The 18560-nt window shown below is 37.1% G+C and overlaps 1 protein-coding gene across 50 annotated transcripts in view; it reads left to right on the top strand.

Moving 5' to 3' along the window:
• Positions 1-18560, top strand: part of LRRFIP2 (LRR binding FLII interacting protein 2) — a 128446-nt gene that overhangs the window by 72491 nt on the left and 37395 nt on the right. For 25 of the 50 annotated variants that reach the window (XM_074031674.1, XM_074031663.1, XM_074031669.1 and 22 more), the window contains 2 exons: positions 13960-14004; positions 15636-15752. In XM_074031674.1, coding sequence (XP_073887775.1) covers positions 13960-14004; positions 15636-15752 — 162 coding nt within the window. Of the gene's footprint in view, positions 1-173; positions 225-305; positions 351-1189; positions 1238-1743; positions 1801-4990; positions 5060-7498; positions 7589-13959; positions 14005-15635; positions 15753-18560 lie in introns of all 50 variants that reach the window. The other 25 variants (XM_074031651.1, XM_015445643.3, XM_015445653.3 and 22 more) reach the window with 8 other exon arrangements.

Raw genomic sequence — 18560 nt, 5'->3', positions numbered from 1 at the left:
ATGACTTAAGTTTTTCTTATTTCTTGTGTTTCTTAAGTACCTTAAGCACTCAGGAATTGCTAATGAATTATGGAGTATAAAATCATAAACTTAAATCCTCTGCATTTGTGATGGTGAGACCAATTCATCTTTGTTTTTTGTTTTTGCTTATTTATTTTGTTTTTGTCTCTTAGCAGTCTTCTTCCCTGTACAGTGACCCTCTGGCAACATATAAGAGTGACAGGGTTAGTACTTTCTGAGGAATTTTCTGCCTTCAGAGCTACCAGTTGCTTTTTTTCGGGTTTAATAATGCACTTTTTTCTTAGGCCTCTTCTACTGCAAATTCTGGTCTGCTGAGAAGTGCCAGTCTGGTTTGTATTTTCCTCTTCCAGTGTGTGCAGTGCTGGTGGGGTCAATGTCATGGTGCTAACTCTATGGCTTGACAGCTTTTCTCCAAAATAGTTAAGGACACATGATTTTAATGTCATGTGTACTTCAGATTGTGCTGCCTGTGCTTAAAATATAAAACTTTAGGGTATTAAAAATGAGCATATTCCCTTCACAGAGGGCTGTGGGTAGCCCTTGCTTAGAATCAGTTTTTTCATAGAGAAGATAGATTTGCTTGAGTCCCACCACACTCACATACTTTTGTGAGATGGCTGCTTATGGAAAGGATATTGTTTTTCTTTGGGACAGTTATGATCTTGGCCTCTGATACTAGGATCTAATAAAGCAAGCTGACTAGAACAGTAAAAGCAATAGCTCTGTGTAATGTGTGAGCTGTGAATTTGTTGCTTTCAAGCTGTTTGTTGTGTTGTGGCCTGTTCTAGTGGACTGGGATCCTGAGGTTTTATAACTTAATTTTATTGTTGTAGTGGGCAAAATACTCTTTGTACCTCAGTTTCCTTTCCTGCTCTGTTTCCTCTTTTGAGGAAATACATTTATACGTGTTAATTCTCCCAGTTTCATAACATGATGGTGAAAGAAAATACTGTAACCAGGGGTAGTTTTTTAAAAAATGAAGTGTAAGGTTGATAGCAATTTATGCATATAAATGAGTATTGCCGCCCTCAGGGTTTTCACTTTGGGAAGCTATACACTTATATCATTCTCCAAAACTTTTTTGGTACCGAGTATTGTGAAAACATTAAGTCATTTTCAAAACAACCTTGATGCTAAATAGCTAAGTAATATTTCCTTTGTTCCTTAGGCATCATTGTACAATGGTGGATTATATAACCCTTATGGTTCTCGAACTGTAAGTCTAAATAGGGGAAGGTGGTGAGGAGGAGGGAAATGTGGATGGGCACAGTTTACTTTCAAAGAAAAAGTCAAAAATTAAAAAAAAAAAAAAGAGTACACAAAGAAAAAGTTATTTAATCTGATCTGTAATTACTCTCTAAGCTGTGATCAAGTCATTCAGCTAGCCAGTTGTGACTCTCACCCAAGCCGTGATAAAATGCCTGCTGGAAATCATGGCTTCAAGTATTAGGGAAATACATAGAAAAACCACTTTTCTTGTTCATTAGTTCCTCCTGAAGAAGTTCTGAGCAGCACTTCTCAGGGCATCCCCTTCTTCTTCTCTCCCTCTAGCCAAGGGCTGGTAGATCTTGAGGGTGGGGATGAGGTAGAGTTCTAGACCACTGAATAATAGTTAACTTTATCTTGAGAACCAGGGGCAAGTTAGGTCCATGGTCCTTAATGTATTCTCATTAGAAAAATGAGGTGTTCATTGTAAAACCTTTCTTCTTGGGAACTTTATAGCCATCTGAATGCAGTTATTACTCATCAAGAACAAGTTCAGCCCGAAGCAGTCCAGTGGTGAGCTGTCTAGTCTCTGCATGCTTTGTAGAAATTTTTGGTTGTTGCATTAATCTGTACTCACTGTTTAGAATATTCTGTGATTCACTTTGTTGTGTATGGATTAGGTGTTCCCTTAGTACATAAACTCAAGCACTAATTTGTCCTAATAATTGGTAATTTCTCTATAAATGTGACTTAGCATGTAATTTCTTAAACGAGTCTCTAACCAGTGCCATTAGAATTTTTTAAGTTTTTATATTTAATTTTCATTTGTGTAGAACTTCTTGTCTTTCAGTGATGATAATTCAGTGTATAGGTTGACTATCCTGTGTTTCTCCTTTCCATCTTTACATTCTGCACATTCAGCCATTTCACCTGCTTGCTAGCACTTCTATCAGTGCAGTGAAAGGAGAAGAAATAAAACAAACTGATTAAAAAAATATATTATACAAAAGACAAAACTGGGACAATTATAATTACCTAATCTTTCTGGAGTATTTTTTAAAATTTGTAAAAATAATATTAGTTAAGGAAAATTCAAAGTAAAATTCCCCAGACCCCTCCTTCCCCATTTTCCTTCCCCAAATATAATCTCTGTTCTTCAATAACCTTTCATAGATATTTTATGCATATATGAGTGCTCTTTATTTTGAGTGCAAATAGGTTCATATTACATATTGCTCCTCAATATATTTTCTTTCTTTAAAGTAGCTTTCTGTATCAGCACCTATAAATTTATTTCATTCTTTCTTTTTTTGATAAAAATTTTCAACAAGTAAGCCGTGTCCCTTAGTTTTTCCACTTCATGTCTCTTAGAGATAGTTTCATATTAGCACATTCTTTTTAATGGCAATATATTCCGTTAGTGCGTAAGTATACATTTTAAAAGTCATTTCCTGGCTGGGCACGGTGGCTCACACCTATAATCCCAGCACTATGGGAGGCCGAGGCGGGCAGAGCACCTGAGGTCGGGGGTTCAAGACCAGCCTGACCAACACGGTGAAACCCCACCTCTACTAAAAATACACAATTAGCCGGGTGTGGTGGCACATGCCTGTAATCCCAGCTACTTGGGAGGCTGAGGCAGGAGAATCACTTGAACCCCGGAGGCAGAGGCTGCGGTGAGCCAAGATTGTGCCATTGCACTCCAGCCTGGGCAACAAGAGCAAAACTCCATCTCAAAAAAAAATAAAAAGTAAAAAAATAAAAAGTCATTTCCCTGTGATGGACATTAGATTGTCATATTTTTGCTACTATAGACACTTACACAATGACCATTCTTATCCAAGTATATTTTTGTGTACTTACATGGGTAAATCTGCAGGGTAAATTGTGAATCATGAAATGATGGGGTCAAAGAGGATATGCATTTAAATTATGATGTAAATTACCATGTTGTCTACCAAAAGGACTGTACTGATTTACATTCCCAATGGCAAATGATGACTTTACGAGCTACCTTGTTATCCTTGATAATGTCAAAACTAGAGAAATAATTAAAGCAATTTTTTAAAGGTCATCAAAGGTTAATTTGTGAAGTGGAATAGGTGAGCTATATGGGTTTTCTTTTACATATATGTTTGTCTCAGTTCTACCATTTCCAAGTGGCACTGCTTAAAAATACCACTGCTGTATTTAACAAAAGTTACACAGGGATGTTTAAGAAGGTAAGAACTTTTTTCATATAAGAAGGAAGTTTACTTCTAACCTACCCTGTAATAAAATTCCACTTGGCAATTATTGGATCTGGTAGCATTTTTAGTTTCCTGAGTGTAGTGGTCACTTGCAAATAAAATTGGATTTTATACACAAACACACATAATTTTTAAAATTTTAATATGTATATATTTTTCTTCAGAGACAGAGTCTTGCTCTGTCACCCAGTCTCTAAAGTGCAGTGGTGTGATTTTGGCTCACTGCAGCCTCTGCCTTCCAGGTTCAAGCAATTCTCCCACCTCAGCCTCCCAAGTTTCACCATGTTGGCCAGGCTGGTCTCAAACTTCCGACCTCAGGTGGTCCACCCACCTCGGCCTCCGAGTTGGGATTACAGGCATGAGCCACCATGCCTGGCCTATTTTTAATTTTTATTTAGAGAGGGTAACTTTCTATGTGGCCCCTGCTGGATTCGAACTCTGGAGCTCAAGTAATCCTCCTGCCTCAGCCTCCTCAGTAGCTGGGACTGCAGGTGTGTATTACTGTACCCAGCTTATATTTTCATTCACTTGTAGGATCTTGTCCTTATAGGCTGGCTAGATCCTATTTCATTTGCAGGTTGGGGTCAGAATGACTATTTTAGTGATGCCAGAATGGTTTCTTAGTGATGTTAGAATGGAGATAAACTACACATACTGAAGATGAGTCTTTGGCTGGTAAAGCAAGAAGATGACAGAGCCATGTAGGGTGATGTTAGCAACATCTCCACTAGTTGCATAGTAATGAATAAAGGAAAATAAGAACCATTACTTTGTTGTCCCTGTTGTAGGAATTTCTGTCATTGACTTACATTGTTTCGCTTTAAAATATTATTTTATTTTCTCTCTCAAGCAAAAACATTAAGTATATTTATTGACCCCTGATAGGATCACAAAGGGCCCAGAGGTTTAAAAGTATGAAATCCCTAGCTGGTTTCAGTTGGCTTACTATGCACCTCCCCTTCTTTAATTTTTTGAGATGGAGTCTTGCTCTGTTACCCAGGCTGGAGTGCAGTGGCATAATCTCTGCTCACTGCAACCTCCGCCTCCTGGGTTCCAGCGATTCTCCTGCCTCAGCCTCCCGAGTAGCTGGGATTACAGGCATCCGCCACTATGCCTGGCTAATTTCTGTATTTTTAGGAGAGACGGGGTTTCACCATGTTGGTCAGGTTTGTGTTGAACTCCTGACCTCAAGCAATCCGCCCGCCTTGGCCTCCCAAAGTGCTGGGGTTACAGGCATGAGCCCCCGCACCTGGCTTTCTTTAATTTAACTTAAATAAAATGTAAGGTTTTACTTTATTTGTGCTTTTTGGAAATGTCTCCTGATTTTTAATAGCAGTTTATTATGCCTTGTACCAGCTTTTCTATTAATATATAGGGTGTACAATAGATTATACCAATTATGCTGCTTATATCATTATTCGTATGCATCTCAAAACCTTCCTTAATGTGCTTATAATGAGGTAACACCATAGCAAAATTGCGTCTTTGTCATTATCTGCATTTAATATCTATAGTTTACCAATGATGACACCGCAAGCATTGTGTCTTCTGATCGTGCCAGTCGTGGACAAAGGGAGAGTGTGGTGAGCGTGATTTGCATGCAAAGAAATAAGATGAGTTTTAAATAACAACAATGCATGCTCATGTGAAATCTGTTGTAAAGTGAAATTTGCATTTGACAATAAGAGCATTTTCCTCAAATTTAGTTATATAAATAATTTGCCTTATAAAACATGTTGAGCACACACATTCTCTGTCGGCTGTGCAAGCTTTCATTAATAACTTGTCTTTTTACATCTCTTAGGAGTGAGTCATTATTTGAAAAGTTTTTACTTGTTATTCTTTGTTGCTGTTTTATGCACATGTGTGTGCAGTTCACCAAAGACAAATTTCTTCAGCAAAATTAATGTTTCCATATTGTATAAAACTCATAACTATGGATTACAAATCATGTTACCATTAATTGCTTTCTATATTGTTGTATTTAGATTTAATCGATGTTTATCCATCTGTTAAGACCTGTAATCCAGGCATGGTGGCTCATGCTTATAATCCCAGCTACGTGGGAGACTGAGGTGGGAGGATTGCTTGAGCCCAGGAGTTTGAGCCTGCAGTGAGCTATGACTGCATCACTGCACTCCAGCGTGGTGAGCAAAATGAGCCTCTGCCTCTCAAAAAAAAAAAAAAAAAAAAGCTGGTGAATTTAAGAATTGCTGATGACAAAATTTAAAAATTCTAGTCTTAGACATTCAATTGGATAATAATTGTAGAGGCAACAAATAGCTATATTAGAATACAAATGATATAATTTCAGGTTATTCTTTAATGAAGCTGGAAATTTTACAGAAAACTGATGACATTTTAGTTATATTTAAGAAATTGGTTTGGAAAATACATTGTTGAGGATGGTATGTCAGCTTAGAGCTAGAATAAAGAGCATAAGAGGCTGTAATTCCTTAAAGAAAAATAGGCCATTTAACATGAGTTACGTTATGTGAAAGATTATAAACCCGAGTTTTCATAGAGAAGGGGAACATTAAATGTTGGAGAGATTTGTTACCAAAATTCATTTATTTAATTAAAGCAGTTGTAGTTCCTTAGCAAACCAGCTAATGATCATGCTTACAACTGAAGGAGAAATAATATACCACAATACCTAAAAACACCTTGGAACGCAGTGGAGTGGAAAGGGCAGGGACTCTAAATAATGATGCTTGGGCTTGTATCCACTTCTACTACCTATTAGTGTGTAAATGGCAGTGTCTTTATTTGTACGTTGGGGATGTTAATACTATCTTTGTAGGTAAGCTTAATATATGGATTAAATGGAATACTATATAGAAAATACCTATCAAAATTCTCAGATAGGTGCCAATAAATATTAGTATCTATAAATGCAAGTTATATTATTATTACTGTGAATAAAAACACCATTGCTTGATTGTATTGGTTATTAGCAAAACTTCATACTTATAAGCCTGTTTTATCTCTTGGATGGGCTTCTGAATTCCCTTCCTTGAGAAATATTTTAAAGCAAGGCAAACAGTCAGCTGAAGTAAGGAATAGATAATGAATGAGGTAAAAAAAAAAAAAATCACTTACTTTAAAATTAAATAAATGTTTGTGGAGTGCCTGTTACATTCAAAGCCCTGTGTTGAGTGCTAGGAATACTATTTTAAGCCAGTCAGACTAGATTTCTGACTTTATGGAGTTTATATCCTAGTGAAAGAGATGGAAAATAAGCTAGTAAAGAAAGAAAAAGAAAGAAATGTCAGGGAGTGTGAAGAGAACAGGTAATGTGATAGGGAACATGGAGGGGCCGGTATGTATGTGGGTGACCCTTTGGATGGGGTGATTAGAGATGCTTCTTTGAGAAACTGACCATTGAGCTGAGACCTGAAATGTGAGGAGCCAGTTGCTTGAAGAGCTGGGAGAGGAGCATTCTAGGCCAGTGCCAAGGCCTAAGGTGAGGGAGAACTGGTGTGTTTGGGGAACCAAAAAGAGGCCAGTATAGTTCATTTCGTTCTTTATTTTGTCCTACATTTCCTGGTCTTTGGGAATATGAAAAAGAGGGAACTGTGTAAACTGAGAAAAGGTGCAGTAAACACCCTGCAAATAATTCTGCATTCAGCATATATATTCTTAACAGAATTGATAGCTATAATGAATTATAAATTTTGAGAATTATAGTAGAGGTAGATACTAACCTCGAAATGCTTCTGTTCAGGGTGATGAATATCTTAAACATGAGAGATTTGCTGGTCCTCAGGAAGTAAATGTTCTCTGTAGCATAGGACTCTAGTTAAGATGAGTAAAAAAGCTGATTGTAGAGCTGTGATTTCATTTAGGAACCCCTTTTCTTTATTTTTTTGAGTAGGTTAATTGCAGCAGTTTCCTCATTTTATTTCTTGATACTTTATCACACATCAAAATTTTAAAAAGCCTTTCTCTAATTGGCCAATGTTATTTTTTTTCTTTTTTTCTTAACTTTTAAAGCATCTCATTTTTTTTCTGACTGAAAGGTTTCTGCCGCCGATTATTTCAGTCGCTCCAATCGTAGGGGAAGTGTTGTCTCCGAGGTGGATGACATCAGTATCCCAGATTTGTCCAGTGTGAGTGTATTGCATGGGGTGGTTGGTTATGTTGTCCCAGGCTTGTGACTAACAGCTAATATGTTAGCTATTTTATAATAAAAGTGGGAACTTGATTTATTGTCTTAAGAAATATTTGTTTGGGCCGGGCATGGTGGCTCACGCTTGTAATTCCAGCACTTTGAGAGGCCGAAGCAGGCGGATCACCTGAGGTCAGGAGTTCGAGACCAGCCTGGCCAACGTGGTGAAACCCTGTCTGTACTAAAAATACAAAAAAATTAGCTGTGTGTGGGGCTCACACCTGTAATCCCAGCTACTCTGGAGGCTGAGGCAGGAGAATTGCTTGAACCCAGGAGGTGGAGGTTGCAGTGAGCCGAGACCATGCCACTGCACTGTATCCTGGGCAACAGAGCGAGACTTCATCTCAAAAAAAAAACAAAGAAAGAAAGAATTGTTTGAACATGTTAAAATCAAATACATTTGCTCTGTTTTGGAATGTATTTATTAATATGTCCTTTCTTAAAAAAACTTTTTCCCCCCCTGTGGAAAAATCTCCACATAGAACCCATCAGCATCTGCAACAATTATCAATATTTTGCCAATTTTGTTTCATCTTCCCCCTTCCCTCCTTTTTTCCCTGAATTATTGTAAAGCAAATTCCACGTCATGTCATTTCTCAATAAATAGTTTAATATGTATCTGTAACTGAACATTTTTTCAGATCTCTTATATCATTATCATCACTAATGAAGTAAGTAATTCCTTAGTATCATCTAATACCTAACCCTTGTTCAGACATTCTTTATTGGTTAAAAAAATTATTTTCCTTTTTGATTTTAGTGAATCTATAAAGTGATAGGTAGACTTAGAAAGTTGAATAATGAAATATACCACTTAGTAAAGTGTCACTAATTTGTACTAACCAGGAAGAATCTGAATATATTTTAAATATTTGGATTATGGCATTGTTCTGAAGAAGTGTGCCTATCCATTGCTTCCATATTCATCAGGAACTGAATTTAGGAAAGGTTGTCCTTCAGGCATTTGTCTTAATGAATGAACTCCAGCCAACAACTTAGGATCTACCTGCTCATCTCAAAATAACAGCCTGATTATCTCTCTGACGCTTCTCCTCTTGCTGACTTTGTGTTGTTTTGCCAACTGACCAAGGCTATACTGACTGTACTCATTGTCAAGCACTTTGGAGGGGGTGAGAAGTGCCTTCTTTCTTTCTTTCTTTCTTTCTTTCTTTCTTTCTTTCTTTCTTTCTTTCTTTCTTTCTTTCTTTCTTTCTTTCTTTCTTTCTTTCTTTCTTTCTTTCCTTCCTTCCTTCCTTCCTTCCTTCCTTCCTTCCTTCCTTCCTTCCTTTCTTTCTTTCTTTCTTTCTTTCTTTCTTTCTTTCTTTCTTTCTTTCTTTCTTTCTTTCTTTCTTTCTTTCTTTCTTTCTTTCTTTCTTTCTTTCTTTCTTTCTTTCTTTCTTTCTTTCCTCCTTTCTTTCCTTTCTTTCCTTTCTTTCCTTTCTTTCCTTTCTTCTTTTTTTTTCTTGGTGACAGGGTTGAGACCTGTTGCCCAGGCTGGAGTGCAGCAGCACAATCACGGCTCTCTGCAGCTTCAAATTCCTGGGCTCAAGTGATCCTCCCGCTTCAGCCTCCGAAGTAGCTGGGACTACAAGCGTGTGTCATCATGCCCAGCTAATTTTTATATTTTTTGTAGAGCCAGGGTTTTGCTGTCTTGCCTAGGCTGGTCTTGAATTCCTGACCTCAAGCAATCCACCTGCCTCAGCCTCCCAAAGTGTTGGGATTACAGGCGTGAGCCATCACTTCTGGCCAACATTTCTTTTTTTTTTTTTTTTGAGACAAAGTCTCACTCTGTCGCCTAGACTGGCATGCAGTGGCATAATTTCGGCTCACTGCAACCCCCACCCTCTGAGTTCAAGCGATTCTCCTGCCTTAGCCTCCCGAGTAGCTGGGATTACAGGCACCTGCCACCGTGCCTGGCTAATTTTTTGTATTTTTAGTAGAGACGGGATTTCACCATCTTGGCCAGGCTGGTCTTGAACTCCTAACCTCATGATCCACCCGTCTCAACCTCCCAAAGTGATGAGATTACATGCATGAGCCACCGCACCCAGCAAACATTTCTTAATAGAAACATTAGAGAGTAGTTTTTAAATGAAGAAATAATTATTTATAATTAGCATTTCACTGATGGTATTTAAATAGCAATTTCTGAACTATTTTAATTCTAGAAGATAATTTTATGTGTGGTTCTTAAGCATTCCAGATCATTGGTTCTCAAATCTGGCTATGCAACAGTATCATCTTGGTGTGGGTCTAATCAATAACTCTCTCTGCATACAAAGTTAGAAGACTGGTTTCCAAGTCATTCCCCTGAAATATTGCCCTTATTATTAAATTGGCTATTAATCCCCTTTTTTCCCCTGTAAGTATGGACAATTAAACTTATTGTTTACATCTGTTCTCTTAAAAACTGAATTCTGTCAGCCTCTTAATTTATAATATCTGAATTAATAGTTATGTCTTCCTTACATTTATTTTGTGATGATTTACTTTAGTAATTACATATAAGTGAAAATGCTGACAGTTTAAAAAATCTCCCCCTGCCCCTACTAGTTAACTATAACTCTTTAACATAAGGTAAAGTTCTCTAGAGCAGGGATTTACAAATCTGGCTAACCCCTGTTATGCGAGCCACTGGTTTATTTGTATGTATGTGTGTATCCACACACACACAGACGCACACATATGTATACATATATGTATGTATACATACATATATACACACATACATTATATATATATTTAAAGAGACAGGGTCTTGCTCTGTCTTGCAGGCTGGAGTGCAGTGGAGCCATCATAGCTCACTGCAGTCTCAAACTCTTGGGCTCAAGTGACCTTCCTGCCTCAGTCTCTCAAAGCGCTGGGATTACAGGCAATTTGTATATTTTTAAATGGTTATATATAAGTACCTTATCCTTAATTTTGCCTCCTGGCAAAGCATACAGTATTTTTGGGCCTCTCTCTGGAGCAAGTAACTTTCTCTAGTAGTATTTCTTTTAAAGAGTATGCTGTAGTCCAGCTCATCTTGTAGATGAATACAAAGGGGACTTCATGTTGGTAGACCTCCCTTCCCTCCCACTTTCAAAAAAAGATGACCTGGAAATACTTCAACATGAAATATGATTTTTAAATGCTGGCAACGAATTCAGAATTTTAAAAGACATTTTCTGGTTACCTCATTGTGTACTAAATATGTTTGTAGGCTGATAGTTTATAACTTCTGAGCTAGGAGGTGCTGAGAAAGGGTGCCAGGTCATGATTCTGCAAGCCTATATAATATTTTTGGTGGCTCTAGCCTCTAATTTTCTTCTGCATTGGCTTTGTTTCTGTTTTGTAAGTCAGGCTACAATAAAGCAAACAAATGTAAATGTGTTTTAATTAAAACTGAAATTTTGCTGATTGTTAATAATTAAACCCATTTCTAAATGGAATCCTTAGCCAGTTTTGCTTTAGGGAATTGTTAAAATTGATTGATGTCGTCCCTTCTGTGGTTGTGGACTCAGGTATTTTTTCAAACAATTTTTGAGTAGCTTTATCAAGTTAGTATGTATATAAATTAGAAATTAACAAAGGATCAAGACCCAATGACTGCATTGAAGAAACTGCACTGTAAATACTTTATTAAAATACAGTTTTACATGTTAATATATTAAATATGATTAAATTTTATTCTGTTTAAAAAGCTTTTTTCTGGATCTGGCAGACTCTGGATCACCATTATGAACATTAGCTTGTTATTGCATTGCAGCCACGTAGAACTCTTGGCTGTTGGATCCTATTGGGCTTTTAGAATACCAAGTTTCAACTAGGTTTTTGTCTAAATGGAAGACGGCATGCAATATAGTACAAGTCTCAGAAGTGAGGACTGGCCAAGTTAGTATAGCCAAAATAAGAGAACTGTGACATGGTTGCTTTGGGTGATTTTTGCTGGCTTGACAGTCTCTGAGGTTTGGTGCGTGATCAGTTTGGGTTGCGACAGTTGGGATCTCTTAGAAGACAGTGAAAGCAATAGAGTCAACATTGTGATGGATTAGTTCAGTGATGCAACCTCTGAAATGTAAGATTATTCCAGGGACAGTCTGTTAAAAACTGGGTGAGTTTGGAGGTCAGTTTTGTGAGAAGTGGGTTTGAGGAAGGATTTCAAATAAGCTTAGAAGACTTTTAACTTTGAATGCTACGTGCTTTTCTCTTTAACACATTAGCAGAAAAGAGTTGGAAAATACTCAGGAAAATAAGGCAGTTTATTCAAATATAATATTTCTTTCATCTTGAAGAATAGTACATTAAATATTGGGCAATGCAGTATAGATGTGTAAAAGGATTATTCCTTTTTATGGCAATAATTGCCAATATAGTATTTAAAAACAAATTTTAGGACAGGCATGGTGGCTCATACATATAATCCCAGCACTTTGGGAGGCTGAGGCAGGCGGATCACTTGAGGTCAGGATTTTGAGACCAGCCTGGCCAATGTGGTGAAACCCCATCTCTTCTAAAAATACAAAAAAAATTAGCCGGGCATGATGCTGGGTGCCTGTAATCCCAGTTACTTGGGAGGCTGAGGCAAGGAGAGTAGCTTGAACCTGGGAGGCAGAGGTTGCAGTGAGCCAAGATCGCACCATTGTACTCCAGCCTGGGTGACAGAGTGAGACTCTGTCTCAAAAAAAAAAAAGAAAAAATTTAAAAAAAAAACCAAAAAACCATTTCAATCGCTGTCACTACCTGCTTTGAAACATTTATATGTTGTTTTAAAAATCAAAATGAACTAAAATTAGTTTTTCAGAGTTTTTACAGCATGAAGTAACAAAGAGTTAAATGTCTAAAAATAGTGTTTATATTACTGATGTATTACTATCATCATAATAAAGAATATTTATAAACATAAGTGTGGGTAATAAAAAGAACACTAAAAACTTTCAAATATGTGGAAGTTAGGGTGAAGTGATCTGAGTAGAGCCAGAAATGATGTTTCATGTTTTAATAATTAACTGAGAAATGTTTTCAGATCTCTTCTCTAGATTGGGCCTAGAAGGTTTGTGTCGGAGTTGGAGTTATTTTCATTTAGTTACATCCCTATGTGCCTTTTTTCTCCTGGTGATAATTGGAATAGCATATATATTCAGGTAAACAATATGAACACTGAATTGAAAATTTACAAAACTAAGGGTTGGATTCAGCTCTGCAACCGTCAGCAAAATCTTTCACCTCTCAATTTCTTTTTCCTTAGCTGTAAAACTCAGGGTTTGGACTAGACTTTTAAGGTACTTCCCTTCTTGAAACAGTGTCTGAAACAACCTTAAGGCCTATAGCAGAAGATAGGTTAACTTAATTATGGCAAGTTGAGATAACAGGCTACTATGAAGCTATTTAAAATAAATGAGGGAAGTCTATTAGTATAGATGGGGTACGATTTATTCATTCATCCAACAAATTTTGAGCCCTTCTGTATGCCAGACACTATTCTTGATACTAGGAGTGCAGAAAAGAACATACTGATATAGAGCTTACATTTTAGAAAGACAGCAGACAATAAATAAATGGATAAATACCATAGTGTCAGGGAGTGATAAATGCTATGAAGAAAGATGAAGTACTTTCTCAAATCTCTGAGACTTGGTAAGGGGAAAAAGAAGGTGTAGAACACGTATGGGACACTTACTAGAATTTTTTAAACACTTTGTGGTTGGTTGCTATTAGAGACTGGTGGTCAGGGTATGGCATGGTAGGGAGAGAGCCCTACTCATACCCTTTTGTGCTGTTTGATTTTTTTTGGTCACATGTGCATGTATTACTGATAAAACAAAAAATCCTTGATGTGGGGAAAAATATTTTGGTGACATATTTAACATGCTTTAATCCAATCTGAACTTTCTTGACTGAGTGTACTAGTCTTTATCTATGTGTCCTGTGTCCTAATAATGCTTAGAAATAAAGGTTTATCACTTTTGGTTTTATCAGACTTTTCTTTTTGATATGTACAAGGTTTTTTTGTATTAACATTTGCAGTGCTAAAACTTTTTATATGTAGCCTTCTTTAATGTGTTTTAAATACCGTAAACAGAAAATTTACCCAAAAGTTCTAAACTTTTGAGTAAACATAGATTGCTTACTCAGTGTCTTCCTTAGGATAAAAATTAAAGTTGCCGACATTTTGTCTTATGTTAAACTGGAATTTTTATTTCATTTTTAATATGTTTATTTTTAGGCTTCAAACATCATTGAACTTGGAAAACTCAAGATCACTTTTTTTCCTCCTAAAAAAAATCAACTTGCTAAGCATCTTTCCTGATTTTTATCTTTGTTCTTTTCTAGTTGGATGAAAAATCTGACAAACAGTATGCTGAAAATTATACAAGAGTGAGTATGTAAATTCCTAAGGGAAATTCTCAAGGTCAATTAAACTTGCTATCTGTAACTTGTTCATTATTTATTTTACAACAATTGGTCTGATGTAGCCGCTTTTCCTCCCTTTATCTATTTCCTGTCCTTGACCCTCCAAAATTCCTTCGAAGTTAAATCATGTGAGGCCCTGGGAAGAGAAAAGGCACTGCATTTTATTTCCTTGAATGTCACCTCTTTAGCTTTTGGCTGCTCTTTTGATTTTCATTCCTCTAGAAATTGATCCTAAGAAGCCAGTAAACACTGAAAATGAAGTTTCTTTAGGAATGGTGGTGGCAGACTCTGAGATGTTTTTTCCTTTTATATATAAATTGTTTCTTGAAGTAAAATAACTCCTTTCTAGAATTTGCTTTGTGTTAAAGTCTCTTCTGAAAGTATTTTTAGAAAGTCAGGGAGATGATTTATGAAGATTAATTTTATGCTATACCCAAGAAAAATTAGCTCTGTCCAGTAGAAATGTAATGCAAGCCCCAAGTGCGAACTTATATGTAAGTTTAAATTTTCTGGTAGCCACATTTAAAAAGTAAAAAGCAGGTAAAATTAATTTAGGTAATATATTTTATTTAATCCAGATATCTAAACTATTTCAACATATAATTAATATAAAATTACTAGACCAGACTAGGTAGCTCATGCCTGTAATCCCAACACTTTGGGAGGCCAAGGTGGGTGTATCACTTGGCCAGTCATGGTTTTGCATGCCTGTTGTCCCAACTACTCCTCAGTCTGGGAGGCTAAGGCAGGAGAATTGCGTGAATCTGGGAGGTAGAGGTTGCAGTGAGCTGAGATCGTGCCACTGCACTCCAGCCTGGGCAACAGAGCGAGACTCCACCTCAAAATAAATAAATAAATAAATAAAAATAATAAATATAAAATTGTTAATGAGATATATTTCATTCGTTTTTCTACACTATGCCTTCAGAATCTGGGATGTATCCTATACCCAACTCTCAATTTGGACTAACCACATTTCAAGTGTTAGTAGCTGCATGTGGCTAATCGCAAGTATATTGGACAGCACAGATTCATGCAGTTTATTAATCGATAGCATAATCTCACGTTTAAATGAATTTTGGGAAGAACAGTCTACATTCATAGTGATATCCAGTGTTGCTGCTCTCCGCTACAAATAGTATCTTCATCTTTATCAACTCAACACAGTATTAGAGAAAGAAGAGATTGATAAGCAGTTCAGAAATTAAAAAGGGGAAGTGCTGTTTAGCGTATCAGTTATAAAATGCTAAAACTGCTTTAAGTTAATCTGATGTGCTCACTTCAGTATTGTTTACAGGATAGCAAAGATAAACTTAGAAAATAACCCTCATAAAAACTATTTTCTTTGTAGTTATGATGAATTACAGATTTTGATGAGGTATTTGTGTTCATGAAATTTTGCTTAGTATGCTTGGGCCCTTCTCTGGATACCTGGATACCTGCAAAGCCAATCTAAATTGACCATTGATTACACATGGTAATTTCTTCATCTGAAGCCCACATCTTCCCCCAACCACCCTGCCCTGTTTTTAGTTTCCACTACAAACATATTTTTAAAGAAATGAGACTTAGAAGGGTCATATTTCTCTTTCTAGCCTTCATCTCGAAATTCTGCCTCAGCAACAACCCCTCTAAGTGGAAACTCATCCAGACGAGGAAGTGGGGACACCAGCAGCTTAATAGATCCAGACACCTCATTAAGTGAATTGCGGGTAAACTGAAGTTTTTGGTTTTCTTTTTAAAAGCAGTTTTTTGACTTCTTGGTGATATACTGGAACTTTTAACCTTTAATGTGACTTAGTAGAAAGACGGAATATGATTTCTTTATTAAAAAATAAGTACAGTACAAAAGTGTGACTCAGGTGTTTCAGAGCTTGAAAGGAAAGAGATGAGTTAATTCTTTTTTCTGTCCTCTTTCCTGAAAATTTGATGGTGTTGGAATTTCTGCTAATTTACAGATGCCAGAAAAGACCACTTTGTAATGTATGTAAAATTAATTCTCTCAGAAACAACTGGCCATGTTTTAAATGGAAAATATGTGGGTGTACAAAGAACTAGATTGTGGGAATTATTAGTTTTTTGAGCCTTGATGGTATTCAGCTGCTTGAACATAGTTATCTCTCAGTTTTTCATAGTAATAGAAGTGTAATAATATTTGGGTAACAGAAATACCTGAGATAATGAAAAGCTTATTTGACTCATTAATTAAGTCTCCATCTTTATTAACCCCTTTACTTAGAAAAAGAGTACTTTAAAAAATATATATTTTATTTGCTGAACTTGCTATTTGTGAAGCAAGGGGTAGTAAGAGAAATTGTATACGTTCGTTCACTCAAGATTTATTGAGCACTTGGCCTTGGAGATTTAAGAGGCAAAATACATTCTGGCCTTCAGGATTTCCCTATTTCATAGGGAAGACAAACTGATACAAACCAATAAAACCAGGTGGTGTTATACAATGGTAGTAGCAAGAATGGGGCTGTTAAGGTAGTTCAAAAAAGCATGATCTAAATTGGACCAGGAGAAGAGATAACAAAAAGCTTTTCAGAAAAGACGAACTCTGAGCTAAGGTTTAAAGGAAAAATAAAAATTAACCAAGCAAAGAAATTGAAGGGGAAAGGCTTTCTGAAGGAGATGCATTCAGAGAACCCAGAAAGCTACCTGTATAGCGAAGTTGCCAGAGGGTAGGATGAGAAGTGAAGAATAGTAGCATGTAAGAGAGAAGGCTGGAAAAGTAGTGGGGGGCCAAATCACAAAGCATCTTGTATGCTAGCCTGAAACGAATTCAGTTTTACCCTGACAATTATGGGATCTATCTAGGAGAGCAACACTATCTGCTTTGCATTCTTAAAAAATAACTTGATCACAGTCAGAGGAAGCATTGCAGGCCAGAAGAGCAGTGGTTCAACAATGAGGATGAGGTGAGCAAGTCAAAACTGCAAGGGGAGAAAATGTGATAAACTTGCTCTGGAGTGAATACGAGAGACTGGGAATTGGTTGGGCAATAGGTAGGGAGAGAGAAATTTAAGAAAAGGTTTTTAGCTTTCTTTTGAAGGTGAGATCGATTATTATTTTCTTTGGTTGGGTTGAGCCAGTAGAGAGAAGATGAAGGTTGAGGAAGGAGAGGGGTAACTGACAGATCAAAGTGCCTGAGTGGGTGAGAGGAGAGTCCAGGACTCAGATGGATGAGCTTGCCTGGACTGGAGGTCCCCTCTTCACTGGAGGGGAGGTAGAGGACAGGTGGTGACTGAGATTGTAGGTAGGGGCTCATCTGAGTGCAGTAGTGTTTACAAGTAATTGATCACAAGCAGTTACAGATTTATTTGTTCCTTCTCCACCTTCATTGCTTCACTTGACTAGCCTTTAAAAAAAAATTTGTCACCCCTGTAATCCCAGGACTTTGGGAGGCTGAGGCAGACGTATCACGAGGTCAGGAGTTTGAGACCAGCCTGGCCAACATAGTGAAACCTTGTCTGTACTAAAAATACAAAAAATCAGCTGGGCGTGGTTGTAGGCACCTGTAATCACAGCTACTTGGGAGGCTGAGGCAGGAGAATCGCTTGAACCCAGAAAGTGGAGGTTGCAGTGAGCCGAGATCACGCCATTGCACTCCAGCCTGGGCGACAGTGCGAGACTCCATCTCAAAAAAAAAAAAAAAAAAAAAGAAAAAAAAATTGTCGGTAGGGTTGGAAAAAGAGTCTGACTTATGAAAGTGGGTTAGGGGGTTAGGGGAGGATGGAGAGACTTGCAACAGTGGCAGAGAAGGAGAGCACCTAGGCCAGCATGGCCATTGGTTTGAAGGTGTCAGTATTAATTGAACTCTTAACAGGTCTTACTGTGTACCAGACCTAAGTGCCAGGTGGAAAGTTGAATAAGATGAACTCTTGCCATTAGCTGCTGCATTCTAATGGGACAAAAGGATATGAGGACAAGGCCTTCCAGCCTTAGACTTAGCTTGCTTTTGTCAACAACTTGTTTTTTTTTCCTTGAGAGAATGACCTTCTTGAAGGAAGTGTTATTTTTGTATCCTAGCATCTGCCTCCTAATAGGTCCTTCGTAAATGTCTATTGAATGAATCAATGAGTAAAAGACAGTCAAACCTATTGGAGAGGCAATGAAGGAGGCAGGGAAAGTATAATACCAAAAATGTGTATGATCAGCTTTTAATAATTGATCCTGCTTGTAATTGCAGAATTGTATTTCGGGCCTTGTACAGTTATTTCAGACATAAATCAAGCACTCAGAATAGACCTTATATAACAAGGTCAGGCACAGGGAAACAATATTTTCCATTTAAAATTTGACCAGTTTCACTTTTCTTATAAGGATTATGGTAACATTTGGAGCAAGTGCTTTTCTCATCATTTAAATGGTATCCTCAGGATAGAATATCTCATTTGACATTCTGTTCAAAATGTTTAACTTCCTTTCCTTTACTCCCTTTCTCTCAAGTTAATTGTGGCCAGTAACCAAGTCATTGAAAGAAAACTTTGTTCATATTCATTTATTATATTTTTTAA

The sequence above is a fragment of the Macaca fascicularis genome, chromosome 2, assembly GCF_037993035.2.
Source record: "Macaca fascicularis isolate 582-1 chromosome 2, T2T-MFA8v1.1".
Classification (NCBI taxonomy): domain Eukaryota; kingdom Metazoa; phylum Chordata; class Mammalia; order Primates; family Cercopithecidae; genus Macaca; species Macaca fascicularis.
Note: the sequence above shows the minus strand (reverse complement) of the source record. Positions and strands in the feature narration are given on the sequence as shown.